The 14,887-nt window shown below is 43.2% G+C and overlaps 1 protein-coding gene across 4 annotated transcripts in view; it reads left to right on the top strand.

Moving 5' to 3' along the window:
- LOC143983798 (sterol O-acyltransferase 2-like) overlaps positions 1 to 14,887 on the top strand; it is a 247,135-nt gene that overhangs the window by 44,152 nt on the left and 188,096 nt on the right. The window contains exons 2-3 of one of the 4 annotated variants that reach the window (XM_077483889.1): positions 2,520 to 2,616; positions 13,176 to 13,228. In XM_077483889.1, coding sequence (XP_077340015.1) covers positions 2,529 to 2,616; positions 13,176 to 13,228 — 141 coding nt within the window. In that variant the 5' untranslated portion in view covers positions 2,520 to 2,528. Of the gene's footprint in view, positions 1 to 2,430; positions 2,617 to 13,175; positions 13,229 to 14,887 lie in introns of those variants that run through there. The other 3 variants (XM_077483888.1, XM_077483891.1, XM_077483892.1) reach the window with 3 other exon arrangements.

The raw sequence follows: 14,887 nt of genomic DNA, 5'->3' as shown, positions 1-14,887 counted from the left end.
CAGAAAAAGAATAAATAAATAGGTAAATGGTGATGTTTGTGCTGTGTAAAAGGAAATATGTCCTCTGGACACAGAAAAATTAATATACTAATTTATAAAGAGTGAATAGTATGCAATGATGTCAAATAAAATTATATGAAGATAAAATCTTGTGAATGTGATGCAATCCTAGTGCATCAGTGGGCATAATCAAGTGAATAAAATTAGCAAAAAAGTGATGCACATAAAACTTGATAAATCCTGATATGCATATAACAATCCAAAAGCAAATAAAAAATAAAATAGATAGCTTTGTAACAAATGAATACAGTCCAGTGAAAGAAAAAGTCCATAAATCCATATATAAATGATACTGTGATAGGTAAAAAAAAACTCAAGAATGTTCTGTGTCAAACTGTAATCAATGAATCCCACCACCAGGAGGCACAGGTGCTGAAATGACAATCTTCAGTGGTGACACCTATGTGTCTGCAAGCATTTTACCTTACTGCCGGTAAGGTATACAGCATGAGTTGGTCACAAATGCAAATACAATAGCAAATGCAAGATGAAATAGTCTCCTCTTGGCTGTATTAGGTTGCTTGAATGGTCTCAGTGGCAGATATTTAAAACATATGGAGAAACATGGAAAATAAAATAAAATGCATAGCGTAACTCTGTGAGATGGATGCAATGGGATAAGGACAGATCAAAAAGCGATGCACTTAAAAGGGAGCATAGGCGTCAATCCATGAATGCTGAATTCGTAAGCCCCTTGTATGTAATCCTTAATCTGCTCTTGCTCCAAAGCGCTTCGAATAGGAACTCAATAAATGATTCTGTATTTTGGATTATTATTATCAAAACAAAGGGGGTAAAACCGCGCTGAGACCTAAAGATAATAATAATCCAAAATACAGAATCAAGAGCAAAAAAAAGATTGATAAAACTAAATAAATAAAAATCACGGTAAATATTGAAAATCACAAGGCTGTTGCTCAATTGTGGGATACACACACAATCAATGAAAGTAGAAGAAAAGAGCTGCTCCAATACATAAAAGTAGCTTATAATAAAACAGCACTACATTCATCATAAAGTCTCTGACTTATTAAATTAATAAAAGTCCATAACAAAGGTGATCTTTGTGTTGAAAGCAAATCACTCAGCTTCAAAAACGGACACACCACAGTGATTCCACACATCTATCATTAATGTGCCCAGCCACCTACAAAAGAATGTGCTTACCAGATGGTAAAGCGTAAGGAGCATTAAGGTAAAAACCAATCGCAACCTCTCGCCTATACCAGATGTCTTGCAATTCAGGGCCGACACTTCATATATTGTATATCTTTATGATGCACCACACTCCCATTTACACACAATGAATATGCTTAGAGAAAGAGAGTGAGAAGCTTGCCATAGTGACAAGTGATGTTTATACATGGGATAGACAAAGAACGAACTGCAACCATTTCTTTGTAGCCCGACATAGCGTAGAGTAGTGACAATCTGCTAGCAAAGAGAAACTGCAGGGGCTATTTTACATTAGTCCGTGACACACAAAATTGCTGACAGGGAGTTTGTTCAGAGAACCAACTCGTGAAGCGGTCATAGAAGACATGGGATGAATACTGTAACGGGATAAATGACACATATGCTAAATTCTCTGTAGCATGGTGATATAAACAAAATATCAACCAAAATAGTCGCAGTGGATTTGCTCCTCTTCAGGTCCCTCTTCTGTGATCCTGGCCTCTCCCTCCTGTTCAGTGCCCCCGCAGCAAGCAGCTTGTTGTGGGGGCACCCAAGCTGAATCACAGCTCCCTGTGTTCATTCAGACACTGAGCCTCCTCTCTCCCCTGATTGGCTAGATGACTTTGATTGACAGCAGAGGGAGCCAATGGCTCAGCTGCTGTGTTTCAGCCAATCAGGAAGGTGAATCTCGGACAGCTGAGACACTCGTGGACATTGCTGGACGGAGAGGGACCTCGGGTAAGTGTTAGGGGGGCTGCTGCACACAGAAGGCTTTTCATCTTAATGCATAAAGATGAAAAAAAAAAAAAAACCCTCTGCCTTTACAACCCTCTTTAAATAGAAGTCATAGAGCTATAGACTATAGGAAGGGGCATGTCAGGCCTCTGCAAAAGGTCAGGGGTGGACTTTTTTTTAATCTTGCAATTGTTAGCTGTGTGCCAGTTTTAATGCTTTTTTTATCTAATAAATGCCCAAATATAACTGTATTTGCTGCAATTATTAAAATATATTGAACAAACTGTTTGTCATCATGGTTACAGGGTATAAAGTGAAATATCTATAAGTTGAGTAATAATCAGATTAGATATGGATTGGAAGGTCAGAAAGATATACAAGTGCTAGTTTTTCTTGCAATAAGATAATTTGTATAGATGGCTCAAAGTTCCCTTTAACTCCAAAGGTTATTTGGATAATTGAGTTGAGAGAACACTTAGGTGTTTGGGGGAAGGGGAGAAGACAATTGATCATACTATGAGAGTGTGTCTTCTCTAACATCTTTGCAGTAAAACACCATGGCAGCTACAGAGGACTCTTCAGACTCCACAGTACGGAACAGGAAAAGTAATCCCACCAAGGACCAAACCTACGCAGAACAAAATGGTAATTACTTATGATTTGGTCTGTCTGATACATTGTTTTTTTATGAATGCTTTGTGGGTCAACGGTGCTTCTTAAATTGGCCATGGATAGATTGAAATTTAGATGGTTCAGCGGTTGAACAGAAGTTGCTGTACAGATCAACTACCCTTTTGGAATATTTCCACTTAATCTTATCTGTGTATTCTGACCTTGGAGAAGTCTCCCTGCTGTCAGAATACATAGACACAGCTGAGAGGTTTTCCCCTACCACCTTGAATGTGTGGATGGGGGAATCGGGACAGGTTTTTCCTGACCCATCTATGGCCAACTTTAGGCTCCATTCACATTTTGGGATCTTGGGCAGACTTGCTGCGATTCTGCCCGTGATCTCAAATCGCACTGCAATCGCAAAATGCATTTCACCTAAAACACGGGGCAGTTTTGCTGCAATTATCGTGATAAACTGCAACAAACAAAGCCTTTTTGCCCAAAGAGGAGCAGGAGCTTCCTTTGGGCAACAAGCTTCATCCAATAATTGCACTTCATTTAGGTGCCATTGAAAATGAAGGGCACCCAAAAGTGCATTTTGCAAATGCAGTGCGATTTGAGATTGCGGGCACAGTCGCAGCAATTGCGCCCGAGATCCCAAAACGCTAAATGTGACTATAGCCTTACACATATTAGTTTACTAAATTTACTGCACATTGGGGACAAAATGAATACTTTCATTCATAGCTTCCAACAAATAATACATAGTTGCAAACATATTAACCACTTCAGGCCCAGAAGGGTTTGCCCTCTTAATGACCAGGCCATTTTTTTGCAATACGGCACTGCATTGCTTTAACTGACAATTGCACATCGTCTGACGGTGTACCCAAACAAAATTGTTGTCCTTTTTTCCCCACAAATAGAGCTTTCTTTTGGTGGTATTTGATCACCTCCTGTGATTTTTATTTTATGCGCTATAAACAAAGAGTGACAATTTTGAAGAAAAAAAACATTTTTTTTACTTTTTGATATAATACATATCCAAAAAATAAATAAAAATGTATTCATCAGTTTAGGCCAATATGTATTCTTCTCCATATATGTTTGGTAAAAAGAAACCGCAATAGGCGTATATTGATTGGTTTGCGCAAAAGTTATAGCGTCTATAAAATAGGGGCTAGATATATGGCATTTTTATTATTATGTTTTTTTACTAGTAATGGCAGCGATCTGCGTTTTGTGGCGGACAGATCGGACACTTTTTTGGGACCATTAACATTTATACAGTGATCAGTGCTATATATAGCCACTGATTACTGTGTTAATGTCACTAGCAGGGAAGGGGTTAACTGTGTTCCATAGTGTGCATTCTAACTGTAGGGAGAGGGGACTGACTAGAGAAAATGACAGATCACTGTTCCTAGCTAGTAGGAACTCACGATCTGACTCTCCACACAGAACAGGGATTTGTTAAATGTGTTCCCTTAATGTGTTCTAATGTGGGCTACCAGGGTCATGACAGATTACTGTTCACTGGCAACAGTAGATCTCTGAGATGTCCCCTGTCAGAATGGGGAATCGCCTTGTTTACAAAGGCATTTCCCCGTTCTGCCTGTGTAAAAGGCGATTGCGGGCCACCAGCGGACATCGAATTTGCCTGACCCATGGGCACACTCCTGCAGTGAGCTCGTGCCACCGCCCGTGCCCGTCCGCTGTCGCGCCTGTGTAAACTGACATACAACGATTTGCGTAGGAGAGCCGATCTGACACAGTATGATGGCAGCTGGACAGCTAGTATTTAAATTATTCCCAGGGACATGGCTACTCCCCGTTGTACCCGTGCATAGGTGTGCGCAGCCTATTGCATTAGGGTATACACCCCAAAGCTCAAACACTAATGTCTTTCTCTGCAGCCTCAGTTGCATTGGACAGTGAATGAATGGAAAGCACTCTGTGCTGAACGGCTTCCTGTCATTCACAAACTGAAGCATAGTAAGCTGTTGAGTGTGTTTTATTTAGACATATTTACTAGCCCCTTCCCACGTTCTCCATTCTAAAACATCCCCCATAACAGCTAGGGGGAGAGGATAGGAGGGAAGCCAGCAGCACTCTGGGGGAGGCGCAATTCGGGGGTACGCCTGGCCAGGAGGGGGAATCGGCACCGCACATAGTGATTAGGGTGTGCCCAGGCACACCCCCTGTGCATGCCTATGTACCTGTGTTTTCTGCAAACATTTTTGTCTTGAACTGAAGTGCATTCCCGATTTTTCTGTAGAGAAGGAAGTCCCCATTGCTCCAGAAACCCAGTTCCACAATTTATTCAAAATACGTGGTGTCACAAAGGTCAAAGCAGCCAATGTTCAGATTTATCTGGCTGTCATGCTGATCCATTAGTTTCAGTTTTTTTCCTATTCATTTAACCAAAGAAAGAATGCAGATCACAAGTTCTGACTAAATTCTGAGCTTGCAGCATAGTTGTTGTCTGGGAACTTCAGCCAGATAATTAACGTTTTTAGAAGGCTGTTAGCAATTGCAGGCTAATGCGATCCCTCCAGGTGGCCACAATGGGATTGCAGGGCTTAAATAGGCAGTGGCGAGGCGACCTCACACTTTCTCATCGGCTGTCAAATGCCCTCTGAAGAGGGATCCACCATGTGTCGCTCTTCAGAGGACTAACCCTAGTGTAAACTAGCCTTTAGGGGAAGTTTTTGCTTTTAAAAAAAAAATAAAAAATTCAGACTCCCTTTATTGGGTATTTGAAGTGTACATGGTGGTATTTCTCCTGTAGTAACCTTTCTCTGGTATGTTATTAGACAACTGGTAGCTACTGATAGAGGACACATAATAAAGGATTAATTAACGCTAACAGACTTTAACCACTGCTAGATAATAGTTATTGATCTAGTTATGCTAGATAATAGTTATTGATCTAGCATAACTCCACAGTTTCCAATTTAAAATAATTTAGGTTCCAACAATCCATATTTATTACACTGCGGTGAAAAGTCATGCTCCAGTCAACAGGACACATATCAGCACTATCCAGTCACATTATTAATTTTAATAAAGAAAGTACCCCCTTTTTCCAATGAATGAAAAACAATTGCTGTATCCTAGTCTGGCAGCCTAGAACTATAATTAGAAATCCTGCTGCCTATATACACCCGAATAGTGCAGAGTCTGAGAGATAAAATATATACTATATTACCAAAAGTATTGGGATTATTATTTATTATACAGGGTTTATATATCGCCAACAGTTTGCGCAGCGCTTTACAACATGGGGCAAACAGTACAGTTACAATTCAATACAGGAGGAATCAGAGGGCCCTGCTCATTAGAGCTTACAGTCTAGAAGGGAGGGTCAAGTAATACAAAAGCTTCTCTGAAGAGGAAGGTTTTCAGGGATCGTCTAAAAGCTAATAGCAGTAGGAGATAATTGGACAGATGGGGGTAAGGAGTTCCATAAGATTGGAGAGGCTCTGAAAAAGTTCTGGAGATGAGCATGGGAGGATGTGATGAGGGAGTTATAGAGCAGGAGGTCTTCAGAAGAACGAAGAGAACGATTAGGTTGGTATTTTGAGACTAGGTCAGGGATGTAGCTGGGGGCAGAGTTGTGGATGGCTTTGTAAGTAGTTGTTAGTATTTTGAATTTAATTCATTGGATGGAGGGATTGAAGGAGAGAGGAGTAGCAGACACAGAGCGATTGGTAAGGTGGATGAGTCTGGCAGCAGCATTCATGATGGATTGAAGAGGGGATAGACTATGTAGAGGTAAGCCAATGAGGAGGGAGTTGCAGTAGTCGAGGCGAGACATGACCAGGGAGTGAATTAAGAGCTTCGTTGTGTCATTGGTTAGAAAGGGGCATATTTTGGAGATGTTCAGGTTGAGTCTGCAAGATTTGATGCCTGCCTTTACACACACATGAACTTTAAATGCATCCAGTCTTAGTCCGTAGAGTTCAATATTGAGTTTTCCCACCCTTTGCAGCTATAACAGCTTCAACTCTTCTGGGAAGGCTGTCCACAAGGTTTAGGAGTGTGGTCAAATATTCCCATAGACATTCTTATAGAAGCGCATTTGTGAGGTCAGGCACTGATGTGGACAAGAAGGTCTGGCTCGCAGTCTCTGCTTTTTCATCACAAAGGTGTTAGGCAGGGCCGTCTTTAGCGCAGGGCAAACGGGGCACCTGCCCTGGGCCCAATGTTTATAGGGGGGCCCGCATTGCTACCCGCGAATTGGGGCCCCAATGAAGGTTTTGCAGAGTGCGCAGAGGACACGGGACGGGAGGCTGTATTCCCGTGCTAGCCAGCTGAGAGGGGGCGGGGCCGGGAGCTCCACTGACGCTCTGACCCCGCCCCGTGCAGTCTGTATGCTCCGAACAGAGCGGCTGTAGTGAGAGCCAGTGATCGGAGTGGGAGCGTCAGTGGAGCTCCCGGCCCTGCCCCCGGACCTCTGTATTCCCCAGCCAGTATAGAGGGGGCAGGGCCGGGAGCTCCACTGACGCTCCCACTCCGATCACTGCCTCTCACTACAGCCGCTCTGTTCCCAGCATACAGGCCGCACAGGGGCGGGGTCAGAGCGTCAGTGGAGCTCCCGGCCCCGCCCCCTCTCAGCTGGCTAGCGCGGGAATACAGCCTCCCGTGTCCTCTGTGCACTCTGCAAAACCTTCATTGGGGCCCCAATTCACGGGTAACGGGGCCCCCCTACAAAGCATCAGTGGAGCTCCCGGCTGTTGTAGTGAGATCAAAGAATGGAAGCCCGCCCACATACCTCTAAATGTATGTAGTGAGTTTGGCTGCCCAGGTATGTCCTTGCACCCATAAAATGCCTGACTGCTTAAACCCTGAGCTGTGTTATTCAACTGTCAAGCTGTGGGTTGCTGAAAGTTCTCTGACCATCACCTGTAGCATGTCCGCAGTCTCTGATTGTCTCCTGCAGTATGTCCGCAGTCTCTGATTGTCTCCTGCAGTATGTCCGCAGTCTCTGATTGTCTCCTGCCTTATGTCTGCAGTCTCTGACACTCTCCTGTAGTATGCGTATTAATGTGCCCCTTTACTTGCTCAATTATTTAGGATTGCTCCACTGCTCAGTGAGAGGTAATGATGTGCATTAACCTGTAGCAACCAATCAGCGAACAGTAGTGATCTGCTTTAATCTCTAGCAGCCAATCAGTAAGTGGTAATGATGTGCATTAACCTTTAGCAACCAATCGGCAAGCATAAATTATGTGTTGTAACCTCTAGCAACCAGCCAGTGAGCAGTAAGGATAGGCTGTAACCTCTGGCAAACAATTGCAATCACTGCGTGATCTGCTGCAGTAAACTGATTTTGAGTCTACCTGCTATTTTTTGTATGTCTCAGAATGGAGGGGGGGCCCCAAGAAAATGTTTGCCCAGGGCCCAATCAAAATTAAAGATGGCCCTAGTGTTAGGGAAGGGATTGTATGTCATTCTTGCTTGGGCAAAATGGGGGCTGGCTGAACTGTAAATTATAAATAAAGATATAGGAACCAAAAAACAAAACAAAAAAAAATGTGAAAGGGTTTATTTAGATAGTGTAAGGGGGGGGGGGGGGTGTACAATACTGGAAAATAAAATTTTGCTGGGAATATCCTCCTTTTTAAAGGTTTTTATTAATTCTATATTTCTTTAGTGAGCTAACTTAGCTGTAACAAAAGGATGTCTGCCATTGAACAGGCAGCTGGATACTGCATAGATGCTCTTCCTGCTGCTGAACTTCTGGTGCTGCAGGGGTTAATACAGGGCTTGTCAAATTTGCCTAGATTTTAGGAGCCAGTTTTTTAAATCACCTGCCCAGCGCCCAGAACTGCATGTCTGGGGCATCAGACAATAGGAATTGCTCATGCCTTTTGCCATTTGAAAAAAGACTGAAAATCATTTTTTGCAAATAAGTATTTTTTCTCCTTTTCTGATGAGCGCTGATGAGGCTGTACTGATTGGCATTGATGATTGGCTCTCTCTAGTGGCCAGCACATTTTATACTTCTTGTGACTTAAAGTTTTATTTGTGAAAAGCCTTACCTACCCATGAGGCTAAGTGACAGAACTGCATGCTGGGTAGGAAATAAAACAGCCCAGTGCTGCCATCTTCTCTCTCTTCTACCTGGGATGTGAGACCTGCCTGCAGGGACCTGTGGGTGTGCGTATGGAAGAGCCACGGCATAACGAAATCATAGCCACCAGAGAGTGTTTTACCTCAGCATGCTGGAGCAACAGCGTGACGGTACTGGCTGACAGCAGGACGGAGAGCACCGTAGCAGAGTCGTCAAACTACCCAGGCCTGAAGTGGTGAGAGGGCTTTTTCCCAAGATTCATATAACACTTAAACCACACGTTACAGACTACACCAGAGTGTGAGCTGAGATCTGCAGTTCCACCAAGCGGACTCGCATAGATAGACCGTGCTTAACTAGGCCCGAAAACCTGCCTTCTTTAACTATTAAGTGTTGACCTGCCATAGGAGAGGAAAGTTACAAGTTGGTTACCAGACCAAGTTTCCAGTTACTCATCATTCTTACTCTACTTTGCCCTCTGCTTACGCATCGGATTACAAACGCTGCAGTTAATTAAGCTATCTGAAGAAAGAAGACAAGAGACTTATCCAGTATAAGGCCTTTCATCCTACAGTGTGCACAGGGGGAGGTATTGTAATCTAGGGGGAGCCCTTGAGCATATGTACCATAACATATTGATATTCAGTGTGGTATAGCAGACTACAAGTTGTGTGGGTTTCTGTGGCTGTACTGGAAGTGGGGAAAGTGCCCAGTGTTGCGGTTTTGCTACCCTGAGCACCAGTCCCACTTGGAGACACGCCCGCACGTAGTATTTCATATATCCTTGAGTCTGAATGTTTGACTGCCTTATTATTATATGTTCTCCCATCCTATGTCATCCCATATGCCTCTTCCATCCTCTGGAACTCCCTGCCTCAGTCTGTCCGATCAGCCCCTACGCTGTCCACCTTTAGGAGATCCTTGAAAACGAATTTATTCAGGGAAGCCTATCCCACACCCACCTAACTGTCCCCGAGCCACCCCCAACAAATCATTCTCTGCAGCTATTACCTTTCGTACCACCCCCTCCAGGGTCGTAACTAGAAATCACAGGGCCCCATAGCAAAATGTTGTATGGCCCCCTCCCCACCCAGGGGTGGATCCAGAGTCTAGTCTCAGGAGGGGCACTGACAGAAAATACGTTTTTTGGGGGCAATTTATCGGGACAATGGCTGATGTTGGCGCTTCAATCATCACGGCACCATTTGTGTTATGGTATCAGGATGATTTAAACATATTATTTCTATTATTACATTGTTATAGAAAATGAAATAGTTCAACTCACCATAATTCAGAATCAGTGGGAGCCCTGAGTGTGTCACCTGCCACAAGTTGCGGATTGTCACTTGCCACGTCACCTGTCACAAGTTGCAGATTGTCACTTGCCACACGTTGCAAAATGTCCACTATCACCTGCCACACATTGTGGATTGTCCGCTTGCCATGTCACCTGCCACACGTTGCAAACTGTCCACTTGCCACGTCACCTACCACCCATTGCGGATCGTCCACTTGCCACATCTGCTGCAAGTTGCAGATTATCACTTTCCTGCTAAGGTGGGGAATGGGGATTGTCGTCACTTTCCTGCTAAGATGGGGAATGGGGATTGTCGTCTGTTTCCCAGTCTGAGTCAGGCAGCAGAGAGATGATGTAATCTCTCTGCTGCCTGCACAGTGAGTGAGGGCGGAACTGCCAGGTTGCAGGGCGGGCACCGGGCGGTGAGAGATGATATCATCTCTCTGCTCCGCCACTCGCTGATTGGCCACCCACCCACCGAGCCTCCCAGATGGCAGCCTCCCAGCTCCCCCGCCGAGTCACACGGCTGCGTCCTCTCGTACAGTCAGTGTGACTGTACGAACGCCGAGCAGACGGACAGCTCAGAGGCTCACCCGCTGCCTGCTCACCAGGCCCTCCTCGGCTGTGGGCCCCATAGCGAACGCACGGGTCGCTATGGCGGTAGTTCCGCCACTGACCCCCTCCCTTTAGAATGCAAGCTCTACGAGCAGGGCCCTCCTGTACCTTTTGTATTGAACTGTACTGTAATTGTCTTGCCCCCCCCCCCCCCATACATTGTAAAGCACTGCGTAAACTGTTGGCGATATATAAATCATGTATAATAATGTTCTGCCCTTGTATATCACCATTATTATTGTACTACTCTGTATATTACCATTATTATTATTATTACTACTGTGTTTATGATTTTGAACCCAGTTTCCAGTAAAATTTACCGGTTGGTTAAATCATGGTTGGTGTGAGATTGTTTCCTATCTTTACAGTAGGAGGAGCTCAGGTAACAGTAAAAATACAATATTTGATGTTCTTGTTGGGTTGTTGCCATTGGGTTTCGCATCAATAAGACTACAAAACTGTGTCAAGGGGGAGCAAAAGCAGAGTACAAGCCCAAATAATTACCAGCAGCTCCTTCGGGGTAAGAGATATATATATATATATATATATATATATATATATATATATATATATATATATATAGTGAGTTCAAAGCTTCAGTGTTGCAATATAGAGAGGATACTTCCATGGTCCAGTATTTCGAATCATTTATTTAAAAAGAAGGTCGTATTGCACTTACATAAAAGAAGACAGGGATCAGCATGTATTGTATGCTTGTGTTTGAGATACGTAATTTCTGGTCAGCTGGAACACAGGTGGAGCGCTAACTGGTGATTCCTATACAATACATGCTGATCCTATATATATATATATATATAAGTGAGTACACCCCTCCACATTTTTGTAAATATTTTATTATATCTTTTCATGTGACAACACTGAAGAAATTACACTTTGCTACAATGTAAAGTAGTGAGTGTACAGCTTGAATAACAATGTAAATTTGCTGTCCCCTCAAAATAAGTGAACACACAGCCATTAATGTCTGCACTGGCAACAAAAGTGAGTACACCCCTAAGTGAAAATGTCAAAATTGGGCCCAAAGTGTTCATATTTTGTGTGGCTACCATTATATTCCAGCACTGCCTTAACCTTCTTGGGCATGGAGTTCACCAGAGCTTCACAGGTTGCCACTGGAGTCCTCTTCTACTCCTCCATGATGAAATAATGAAGCTGGTAAATGTTAGAGACCGTCCATTTGAGGATGCCCCACAGATGCTCAATAGGGTTTAGGTCTGGAGACCTGCTTGGCCAGTCCATCACCTTTACCCTCAGCTTCTTTAGCAAGGCAGTGGTCTTCTTGGGACAGAGAAAAAAAACTGAGGACAGAGATTCCCCAGTTCTGTTCTCTGCAACCTGCAGTAAACATACTGTAGTTTACTATGCTTCAGTTAAAAGTGAAGACAGGAGTGATTGGTACAGATCACTCAATGTGCTCATTCAGAAATAGAAGATTAATTAAATAGTCACCAGCCCCTTCCCTGCTCCTGAGAGGAGAGGAGGGAATCTGACAGCACTGCAAGGGGGAATCGGCACTGTGTGGGGTGATTACAGTGTGCCCAGGCACGCCTATGGATGCCTGCCTTTACATGCACATGAACTCTGATGGCATCCCAGTCTTAATACGTAGGGTTCAATATTGAGTTGACCAACCCTTTGCAGCTATAACAGCTTCAACTTTTCTGGGAAAGCTGTCCACAAGGTTTAGGAGTGTGTCTATGGGAATGTTCGACCATTCTTCCAGAAGCGCATTTGTGAGGTCAGGCACTGATGTGGACAAGAAGGCCTGGCTCGCAGTCTCCGCTCTAATTCAGCTGTAATTCATCCTAAAGGTGTTCTATCAGATTGAGGTCAGGACTGTGCCTCCACAGTGTCAAGTTCCTCCACCCCAAACCTGCTCATCCATGTCTTTTATGGACCTTGCTTTGTGTACTGGTTAGAATTATATGGCGGGGGGTTGTTTTTCAGGGGTTGGGCTTGGCCTCTTAGTTCCAGGGAAGACCACTCTCAAGGCATCAGCATACCAAGACATTTTGGATAATTTCATGCTCCCAACATTGGGAAGCTGTATACCCCACTCATTCCCACAATCCTTTGGCCTTTTGCTGTCTCATGGTGGCTCTTTTCCTTAGTTTTAAATGCTGTGGCTATTGAGGATATGATCTCTTATTCATGTGATACTACTGTATATTATAGAACTACTTATCCCTGAAGAAGAAGAATTATGCAGTCCTTTCAAAACGCGTTGGAGTCCATCCTGATTCTGGTTTCACTACTAACCGTTAATTGTGGTTATTTTCATTTTATTTGTTATGTGTTATGTATTCATTGTAACCGCATCAATATATTAATGTTTTAACTCTACATCATTCTTTGTATTGTTATAACAGATCTTGTACGTTTATACTACTTTTACTTTTTTTTTTTTTTTTTGGAGTCTATACCCCGTTAAAGTCCCACCAGAATTTTTTTCTGATATTCTGTCAATTAGGGATGTGGGCATCCTCTCCTAGTCCCTTCCACAGCAAACTGTAACCTATAATTGCACAGAAATTCAGCATACATGCATTCCAGTTCTGACTGCTGTTTTTATTACTAAAGGTGGTGCATCTGATCACATTGACAGTCTTATTGAATGGAGAAAACACATGGAGGTAAGTTGGCAAAATGTATTTGGTTAACTTTTTTATACATGGTTGGTGTCAATTTATCCTCCCCAATAATGCAAACCACTGCATTGGGCACCATGACAAACAGAAATGTGTGCATCGCAGTTCAATATGCATTTTCTGCAGTGCAACGTAATGCAACATCATGCTTCCCACTCCATCACTCATCAGAAAGGTGTCTGTGAAAGACACCAGTCCCGGTGTATTGCTTTCACCATTTCCCTCTGCTTTGCCAGTCACAAAGCATGGTCGCAGCATTATGACTGGCTGTGCTTGAATAGAAAATGAGGGCTGGTGTAGTGTCATATTTTGCTCCCCAATCGCAGAATGCTCCAGAAGTGACGCTGTGGCCAGAAATTTCGCAGTGCACATGCGCAATGTGTTCCAAACACTTGCGCCATGTGTTCCAAAGGATTTGCGGCAATGCAGTTCAGTGAGACTGTCAGATAATGTCATGGAAGTGACGTTAAACTTTAGATGGATCGGAGAGAGAGCAGGTAACCATGGCTCGGGGAGGGAATTATCTGGCTGTTTCTGTGGTCTGCATTGGCGCAAGTGTTTGGAATGCATCGCACATGCGCACTGCAAAATTTCTGCCCACGTCACTTCCGGAGCATTCTATGATGGGGAGAAAGATATGACACTACGCCGGCAGAGTTATAGCACTGGAATTGGTGTCACTCATAAACCCTTTCTAATGCGGCTTGGAGCCAGAAACACAACTCCTCCTGTATTTTCCAGCAGCTTACAGACAAGTAAGCAAATGCTTACTTATTAGCCTGTTATGCCTCATGTACACTGCTGCTGCTAAACAGAAGTTTAGGAGCAGTTTGGGCATTTTTTTCAACTGCTCTTGAACTCTCCTCTGTTAACTTAACTGTATATGTACACAGGGTCGTTTACAGTAGTTTCTAGGCAGTTAAGTTTAGAGGCTTTTTTTTGGAACGCAAAAAATAGGTTCAGAAGCTGAGTTTACAGGCCTTTCAAAAGCCAAACACTTCTACACTTGCTTTAAGCCGTGTTTCGCTTACAGGCATTTTTTATTTTTGGAAATTTTGGGAAAAAATTTAATAAAAATAATTTTTTTTTTTTTTTTTTTATGATTTTAGTCCCGGAAGATTTGGCTGCTCACTGACCAGGCCATTTTTTGTGATACGGCACGGCGTCGCTTTAACTGACAATTGCACGGTCTTGCGATGCTGTACCCAAACAAAATTGACGTCCATTTTTTCCACAAATAGTTTTCTTTTGGTGGTATTTGATCATCCTTTTTATTTTTTGCGCTATAAACAAAAAAAAAAGAGCGACAATTTTGAAAAAAAAAACACAATGTTTTGTACTTTTTGCTATAATAAATATCCCATTTATTTTTTTCTCAATTTCCAAGTGTATATTGATTGGTTTGCGCAAAAGTTATAGTGTCTACAAAATAGGGGAAACTTTTATACCATTTTTATTATTATTGTTTTTACTAGTAATGGCGGTGAGAGGACTAACTAGAGGAGACAAGATCATTGTTCCTAGCTAGTAGGAATTCACGATCTACCTCTCCTCTCCTCACAGAACAAGGATTTGTGTGTTTACACACACACGTCCCCGTTCTGGCTCTCATGCCCGCGATCGCGCGTGGCCAGCAGTCATCGG

This window comes from Lithobates pipiens, unplaced genomic scaffold (assembly GCF_037356315.1).
Source record: "Lithobates pipiens isolate NorthernLeopardFrog02 unplaced genomic scaffold, aLitPip1_a1.2 Scaffold_16, whole genome shotgun sequence".
NCBI classification, from domain to species: Eukaryota; Metazoa; Chordata; class Amphibia; order Anura; family Ranidae; genus Lithobates; species Lithobates pipiens.
The sequence above is the reverse complement of the archived record's forward strand: the minus strand, read 5'-3'. Positions and strand labels throughout refer to the sequence as shown.